At 72.0% G+C, this 8,591-nt stretch overlaps 1 protein-coding gene across 1 annotated transcript; it reads left to right on the plus strand.

The window, feature by feature from the left end:
• The first annotated feature begins 3,613 nt into the window (after positions 1-3,613).
• On the plus strand, positions 3,614-7,705 carry TLX2 (T cell leukemia homeobox 2). Its single transcript, XM_024197193.1, has 3 exons — positions 3,614-4,013; positions 6,600-6,837; positions 7,409-7,705. Exons 1-3 carry the CDS (start codon positions 3,614-3,616, stop codon positions 7,623-7,625), a joined length of 855 nt encoding a protein of 284 aa, XP_024052961.1. The 3' UTR covers positions 7,626-7,705.
• The last annotated feature ends 886 nt before the right edge of the window (positions 7,706-8,591 follow it).

Genomic DNA, 8,591 nt, shown 5'->3' on the forward strand with positions numbered 1-8,591 from the left:
TAACTGGGTTAAAAAAGAATTATAGAAGTTCCTGGAGGATGGGTCCATCAATGGCTATTACCCAGATGGTCAGAGATGCAATGTCATGGTATGGGAGTCCCTAAGTCTCTGACCACCAGACACTGGGCCGGGAGGACAAGGATTGGATCACTCAGTAACTGCCCTGCTCTGTTCGCTCCCCCTGCAGCACCTGGCACTGGCCACTATCAGAGACAGGAGACTGGGCTAGATGGACCATTGGTCTGACCCCTATGGCCGTTCTTGGGGGGGGGTTGCTATGTGTCGCTCCGGCAGCAGTAGCCTGGCTGTGAATCCCATTGGCAGAGCCGTGGGGGGTCGTGGGGTCCCTCGGAGGCGGGCAGCTCTCGGCTCTGATGTTGCTGGTCCCTGTCTGTGTGACCCCGGGGCCAGGAACACACTCTGCTGCCCAGTGGGGCTCGGACGGGCTCTGTCTCGACCTCCCGCTCTGGGGGAGACCATTGCACATGGGCCAGTCCCGGAGGGTGACCCTGCGCTGAGCCCTGGCCCTGCTCTCACACACGCACATTCATGAGAACGGACACGCAGGGCAGAGCAATGGTCCATCCAGCCCTGTCTCCGACAGTGGGCAGAGCTTCCGGGGGAGTGTACGGACAGGGCAGTAGGAGGGATCCACCCGCCTTCCCCTCCTGGCTTCTGGCAGCCAGAGGTTTAGAGACACCCAGAGCATGGGGCTGCAGCTCCGACCATCCTGGCTAACAGCCATTGCTGGACCTAACCGCCAGGAACTGATCTAGTTCTGTTCTGAACCCAGGTACCCTTCTGACCTCCCCAGTACCCCTGGCAGCGAGTCCCTGGGTTGTCTGTGCACTGGGGGAAGAATGCTTCCGCTGATGCCTGCTCATTTCACAGGGGGGCCAGGGGCTGTTGTGGGAACTGGTCAAGAACGGGTCAGACTCTTCCCAAGCGTAAAACTTCCGCACCCCAGCCACACCCCTGTGGGGACCAGGGGGGACCTGCCTGTTTGCCAGCAAGAGGGTCAACCACTCTGGATCCCTGCCCCAAATTCCGAGCCTGGCCGGGAGCCAAAGCCAAGCCTGGGGGTCTCGCCCTTCCCCATGAGACCGGGCCGGGGGCAGCAGAGAACATTGCACTGCCTGGGAGGATCTGAGTCTGAGGACTGTCCCCCTTGTGCTGCTGGGGGTTGGGGCCGACCCCTTCTCCGGTCCGCCCTGCTCCTGTAATTAACGGGGGGGAGGGTGGCTGGCACAGCAGGGAGGGGGCAGTGAGCGGCGGCTCACAGCGCTGCAGCCCCGTGACTGGGCCTGGGGGGCTGGCAGGTGGGAGGGCACCGCGTGGGGCGCAGAGCTGGGACGGGGCACTCCCGGCGCTGGGACCAGGGGCCGGAGCCGGGCCGGAGATTTACAGCCTGGCTGCCCCGGTAATGTCATTTCCCGGAGACAGGCCGCGCTGGGGCTGCGCCTGTGGGTCCTGGGGCAGCTGCCCTTTGTGCTCCGGAGCGAGGAGCCCGGGCCGGCCTGGCCCCAGCCCTGCCCTGGGGCTCAGCGCCCGCCCAGCCACCCCAGACCGCCAGGCGGGGCGAGGCCGGACCCGCGTCCCTGCCTGGCCCCGCTCTGGGCGGCCACAAACCGAACCGCGGCCCCCAGGCCGGCCGGGGCGGTTCCCGGTGACTAGCTGGGCTGGGCGGGGGGCGAAGAAGGGGGCTGGAGGCCCCCCCACGCCGCAGGAGCCGCCGGCAGGGGCGGAACGGCCCCCGGGGAGGGGAACGGTCCTTTGCGGGTTTTAGCTCAGCGCTGCCCGAGCCTGGCTGGGCTGGAAGCCGGGACGGACGCAGTCCGGGGCCCGATCCGCAGCCACCCGCGAGGGGAGCGATCCCGCAGCCGCCCCGCGCTGCTGTGAGCGGGTCAGTGGGAGCCCCCGGGGCGGGGCGCGGCGCTCCCGGGCGGATTAACTCGGTTATAGCGTTACTCGGCCCCGAGCGCCAGCGGCGATTACGGGGGGGGGCAGTGCGGAGCCGGGGGGGGGGGGGGGGGGGGGCCGGGGGGGGGGGGCGGGGCCCGGCGGCGGCCTGCGGGGGGGGGGTGGCGGGGGGGGGGGGGCAGTGCTCCGCGGCGGATTGTGGGCCCCAGGATCCCGGCAAGGGGAGACCCCCGGCGCCCTGGGGCGGGCGGTGCTGGCGCTGCAGGTGTTCGCAGCTCTGCCCCCCCCAAGACCCCGCGCTGCGCTTGGGGGAGCCGTTCCGGGGCTCGGGGATCCCCCCACCCCGATCCCGCAGAGACGGGCCGGGTCCTCTGACTTTTCTTCCTCCCTGCGCCCGGGTCCCGGCTCCCCTCGCCCCACCCCTCGCGAGCCCGTGGCTACCCCGCCGCGGCGCCCGGGACGGGACGGGCCAGGCTGTGCCCGACTCCTGGAACCCCCTTGGCCCTGCGCCCCCCCCCCCCGGGCCGAACGTGCCTGGCCCTGCGGCAGCCGCTGAACCCCAAGCGGGGGGGGAGGTGGGCGCTGGCTCCCCGCGGCTCCGGCCGGCCGGTCAGTGGCTCTGGCTAGGGGCGGCCCGTGGTTCCTGCCCCCGCCCAGCGAGCCGCACACGGATTGTCCTGCTGGGGCAGGGACCCCGCCGGGGGACGCAGGTGCGGCTGCCCGAGCACAGCTGGAAGGGGCGGCCGGGGTGAGGGGCGATGGGAACGCGGCCGCCGCGGGTCCCGCCGAGCCGGGCGGGTAGTTCCGCTGGCTAAAGCCCCGCCGCCTTCGCTGGGATTGAGCGTCGGGTTGGGAGCGCGCTGGGGCCGGGCCGGTTCGCCCCGGGGGCTGCGTTCAGTGTCCCGGCCCGGCCCAGCCCCCTGCTCGCGCCTTACGACGTCTCTGTGCCCCGGGCCGGTCTCACTCTGTCCCGGGCCGGTTCCCTCCGGGGCCGCGGCGGCTCGGGGCGCTCAGGCCGCCCGGACCCGCTCCCCGGGGGCCTGGGGCGCTGCGGCTGCGGCTCGGGCGCTGCCGGCTCGCGGGTCTGAGCGGGGTACCAGGCCTGGTCTAGAAGCGCAGGACGCCTGGGCACTGCCCAAAGGCCCTGGGGGGACCCGGCACCGCGCAGCGCAGAACCCAGCTCGGGCCAGGCCCTGCTCCGGGGGCGCCCTTGGAGCAGCACCGGGCCAGGGCGGCTCCTGCGGCGATTTGGCCCGTGCCCTGGAGGCTGGGCCCCCTTGGCCCGCGCCTGGCCTGGGGAGCGCCGCGCCGAGCCGCGGGTGGGCTCCGGACCCGCTCGCGGGGCCCTGGGGGGGGGCGCGCCCCGAATTCGTTTTGCACAGAAATAAAAGGGGCGGTTCCCCTCGACTCCCGTGGCCACGCCCTCTTTGGGTGAGGCCTGTCAATCACTGCCGGAGGCCGCCAATCAGCGGGCAGGCGCCCGGGCTTTTGGCCCCTGTCGCTGGAACCGGGCAGAAGAGCGCGCGCTGCCCCGGGGCCCCAGGCGCTCTCCGGGTACGTGCGGCCGCGCGCGGAGCCCAGCGCCCCAGTGCCGTGCGCCCAGGGGGCCGGGGGCCCTGCGCATGGGGCCGGCTCCAGCGGGGGGCTTGCAGCGGGGGCGCCCCGGCGGGGGCGGGAGAGCGCGTCGCTCCCCATGGAGCCCTCGGGGCTGGAGCAGGAGGGCCCGGGCCAGACCCACCCGCACCACGAGCCCATCAGCTTCGGCATCGACCAGATCCTGAGCAGCCCGGAGCAGGGCAGCTGCTTGGGGCCGGCCCGCCCGGCGGGGGAGTCGGACTACGCGCTCTACGGGAGCGGCTGCAGCGGCGCGTACAACCCCGCCTGCTCGCTGGGCTCCTACAGCCTCAGCCGGAGCATGACCGTGGCCCCGGGGGGCCCCGCGGGAGGGGTGATCCGGGTGCCGGCGCACAGACCCCTGCCCCCCGCGCCAGGGGCACCCGCCGCTCCCCCGCAGCCGGGGGTCCCCGGCCTCCCCAGCCTCCCCTTCCCCTGGATGGAGAGCAGCAGGCGCCTCGCCAAAGACCGGCTTTCAGGTGAGCCCCCCGCCAGCTCCCTGGCCCGGCTGGCAGAGCCCCCGGCCCGGCGGGGAGCGCCCGATCCCCGCCCCTCTCTCGGGAGCGCTCAGCCAAGGGGCCCGGACGGGCATGAAACTGGGCCCGATCCCGGCAGGTGCCGAGCGCTCCTCGCTGACATCCCCGGCCGGATCGGGCTCTGCCGCCCTCTGTCCGCAGGGCTCGTGCGGGACGGGGCTGCCCGGCCCTGGGCAGGGAGCGGCCAGCGACTCCGCGCCCCGCAGCATGAACCCGGGGCGGGGCAGGGCGGCGGCTCCGGCTGCTCGCCCCGGGGAGAGTCCGGCCCAGCTCAGGCCTGGCCAGTTCGGTGCCTCGGCTCCGGGGCAGAGTCAGTGTCTGTTCCCGGACCCCGCTGCGGGGCCGCCAGAGAACCGGGACGAGGAGAGCGGACCCCGCACCGGGGAAGTTCCCCCTGCCCTTGGCTGGGGCATCCGGACATCCCCAGCTCAGCGGGGCCCTGGCCGTGACACGGCTCCCGGCGGCGGGCGCTGGAGGGGAGATCTCGGCCCACGGAGGCAGGATTCCCGCTGGAACCGGAGCCGGGTCCCGGGGGACGCGCCTAGCGAGCGCCCTGAATGCCCCGCCGGGTCCAGCGCGGTGCGCGCCGAGTGACAGCGGTGCGGCGCCCGGGGGCCCCGGCTGCGCTCGGGCAGGTGGGTCCCCGGTCCCGCCGACTCCGGCGGGGGCTGTGCCAGGGCGTGGCGGCCGCCCCCGGGCCCCGGTGTCCCAGCTGCCGCTCCCCGCCCAGCGCCCGGCGTGGGCACGGGCTGGGAGAGGGGCAACCCCCGACCCGGGTCTCGGGAGAAACGTCCCCGGATGCGCGGGCGATTCGGAACCGGCTCCGGCTCACGTCGCTGTTTCCGGACCCGCCCGGTCCTTTCGCCGCCCACTCCCCGGGGACCGGCAGTCGGGTCCCGCGGCCCCAGGCCGGGCTCGCTGAGCAGGAGCAGGGCGCAGCCCGGAGCCCCGATCCCAGCCCCGTGTCCCCTCCCAGGCGGCGGGAAGGGACGGGGGGTCCTGAGGCAGCCTCCGCAGCCCCCCTCCCGCCGTGCGCCCCAGGACTCCCCCACCCGCAGCTGACGGGACTGGCGAGGGCAGGTGTTGTGAGCAGCAGCCCGGACGCCTGGGTTCGGTGCCCAGCTCTGACGCTGCTTTGCCAGGGAAGGTCGGTCTGTCCATCTGCTCCCAGCACACCCGGGAGCCTCTGGCCCTTAGCGGGACCCAGAGCAGCAGGTTCCTGCCCAGGTGTGTTTATCGCTCCAGCGGGTCCATCCCTGTCCCTGAAGCACCTGGGCACCTCCCTGGCCGGCCGGCAGAAGCTGGGGGCCCCGGCTGGGGGGGTGTTTGGCTCCCGATTGGCCGGGCGGAAAGGCCTTTTCCCAGAGCAGGGTTGAAACTCCTGACCTGGCTGCTGCGGCCGGGTGTCTAGACCCGGGGCAGGGTGCGGAGTGCAGCGGGGCTGTTTGTCCTGGGCTTCGAGCCCGATCTTAGCCCTGGGGGAGGGGGAGTCCGTGTCCCCCTCCTGCCCCATTGCTGGGAGTGGGCAGTGGGCGATGACGAGGCAGGGTTGCCAACGCTTCAGGATTGTCCTGGAGTTTCCAGGCGCTAAAGCTGATGCCATGTGATGAATCTCCAGGAATGTGGCCAACCACAGCTGGCATCCCTAGGTGAGGGCAGGCGACCTGGGCAGGCCAGGTGTCCGGGGGAGCCAGGGCTGGGCTCCGCCATGCTCCCGGGTGCCCTCGGCTCAGGGCTGGGCTCTGCCCTACCTGTGACTTGGCGAGGAGCCCACGCGTGCTGGGCCGTGGCTGGCGGGTCGGACGGAGCCGGCCACTCCCCGGCGTAGCTGCGATCAATGGGGCCGCTCTCGGCTGCGTCTGCGACCCGCCTCCGAGCCCCCGGCCAGCGCCTGGATGGCCGAGCTGCAGCGACCGGTGCCCAGCCACGTGGGGCGGCCCTGCCCGGCTGGGGGGCTCCGGCTGCATGGCCGGTTTCCGCTGCTGCCTGGAGGAGTCTCGTGTCCTGGGCAATGAATCCGGGGCGGGTGGGGGACACGGGACGGTTCCCGAAGCCGGACCGTGCCGGTGGGAGTGGCCCTGAGCCGTGGGTAACGAGGGGGTGGAGCCGGCCGGCGGGGGTGCCAGGCTCCCCAGTGGCTCCGCACCATCCCCCAGCCCTGGGGCCCTGTCGCCCCTGCCGCAGGGGGGACACTCGGTGCCTGGGGTCAGAGTCCGGAGCCCGGCTCCCGGGCAGCTCCGCCGGCTGCTTCGGCCCAGATCCCAGCAGGGGCCCAGCAAGGACGCAGCTCGGCGCTAGGTCCGGTGCCTGCCCTCCAGCCCCCCGCGCAGGGCTGGCCGCAGGACCCCTGGGCGGGCGGGCTTTGGGCAGGGGGCTGGCAGGCAGCGGGCCCAGCCATGCCTAGTCCGAGGCAGGTGGCCAGTCACTGCCCCAGCAGGAGACCCCCAGCCCCCCAGCGCCCATCGCGCCCCGGGGCCCCAGGATCCAGCCTGGCCTCTGCCCTGACCTCCGGCCTCCCTCTGCCTGCAGCTGCGCTGTCCCCCTTCGCCGTGACGCGGCGCATCGGGCACCCCTACCAGAACCGCACCCCCCCCAAGAGGAAGAAGCCGCGCACGTCTTTCAGCCGAGTGCAGATCTGCGAGCTGGAGAAGCGCTTCCACCGGCAGAAGTACCTGGCCTCGGCCGAGCGGGCCACCCTGGCCAAGGCCCTCAAGATGACGGACGCCCAGGTGAAGACCTGGTTCCAGAACCGCCGCACCAAGTGGAGGTAACGCAGCCTGCAGCCCAGGGCTGGGCCCCGCCGCACCCAGCCGGGCCGAGTGCGGGGTACCAACGTCTGCAGCACATCCCCCCTCGCAGCTAGGGGCAAAGGGGGCGCCCCCTGCCGGGGGAGACGGGGCAGGGTTCCTGGGAGCTGCCCCCGGGCAGGGATCCTGCCCTGCTCCCCACAGCGCCCCCTGCCGGGGGAGACGGGGCAGGGTTCCTGGGAGCTGCCCCCCAGCCAGGGATCCTGCCCTGCTCCCCACAGCGCCCCCTGCTGGGGAAGACCGGGGCTGGGTTCCTGGGAGCTGCCCCCCAGCCAGGGCTCCTGCCCCGCTCCCCACAGCGCCCCCTGCTGGGAGTAGCCAGGGCTCCTGTTTTGGCAGGGCAGAGTGGCGTTAGACACACGCACAGTGCTGGGGCGGGGGGCTTGAGGAGCTGGCATGGGGCGGGGTGTGTAGTTGAGGGGCAGGGTGGTGGGAGAGAGGGACGGGCCAGGGGCAGGGCGGGGGTGGGGGTCGAGGCGCAGGCAGCCACTGCAGGCACTAACGCGGCTCTGCCCACGTCCCCCGCGGCAGGAGGCAGACGGCGGAGGAGCGCGAGGCCGAGCGCCAGCAGGCCAACCGGCTGATGTTGCACCTGCAGCAAGAGGCCTTCCAGAAGAGCCTGAGCCAGCCGCTGCCGCAGGACCCGCTCTGCATGCACAACTCCTCCCTCTGCGCCCTGCAGAACCTGCAGCCCTGGGCCGAGGACAAGAAGGTCACGTCCGTCTCAGGGGTGGCATCTGTGGTGTGAGGCCCCCGTGCTGCTCCCTGGAGCGGGGGGAGAGACCCGTCTGCACGTCCCCACGGAGGCTGCGGGGTGGTAGGGGCTGGGCCCGGACCCTCCATGCCTGCTGCAGATGCAGATCCCTGGGGCATGGGCTGCTGCCCCCAGGGACCATGATGCCGGTGTGCTCCCAGCTGTGGGCCTGCCCTGCCTCAGCCCCCACGGGGCAGCAAGGAGCCCCAGACACTGACACACCCACCCTGGCAGGCCAGCCCCCACTGACTGACTCAAAGGCCCTGCCTACAGCTGACTTACTAGTGACCTGTACTGCCAATAAAGGGTTAACGTCTGTGTTAATGGAGACTAGATCCCATCCGCCAGGGCCCTCCCCATGGGAGCTGCCCCCTGTGACTGGCTGGGGCTCTCTCCAGGGCAATACATGGCCCTCCCCCCCCACCGCAGGGGGTACAGCCACCCCGACACCTCCAGGCCCTGCCCAGAGCTGCTCAGTGAGACCCAGCCCCCACTTTTCTGTTAGGACTGGAGGCTCTCCCTGGCTGTGCTGCTGAGGCCCAGGGATGGAGGGGAAGCCCCCCCCGGAGAGAAGTGGGCGCTTGAGGGTGAACGGCGTCCTGGGGAGTGAGCATGGAGCTGTGGGGCTCTGCTCTGACCAGAGCCATGTCCAGCCCGGGGTCCTGTCTGCGGGCAGTGGCTGGTGCCAGAGGCATGAGAGGGAATGAAGAGAGCAGCAGGGGGCTTGGAGCAGAACCCCCGAGGCTCTGACTTCCCCGACTGTGAGCCAGAGCAGAGCTTTCGCAGAACCACCCAAACCAGATTTCAGCTTTGTCAGGGACGGAGAATCCACCACAACCCCTGGGAAATGGGTCTCGTGGTTATTTCCCTCTCTTAAATTCCACCTTCTTTCCCGGCTAAATTAGTCTGGCTTCAACCTCCAGCCCTTGGATCCAGCTGACCAGAGCGAAGAGAACTTGG

This window comes from Terrapene carolina, unplaced genomic scaffold (genome assembly GCF_002925995.2).
Source record: "Terrapene carolina triunguis isolate 2854851 unplaced genomic scaffold, T_m_triunguis-2.0 Scaffold431, whole genome shotgun sequence".
NCBI lineage: Eukaryota > Metazoa > Chordata > Testudines > Emydidae > Terrapene > Terrapene triunguis.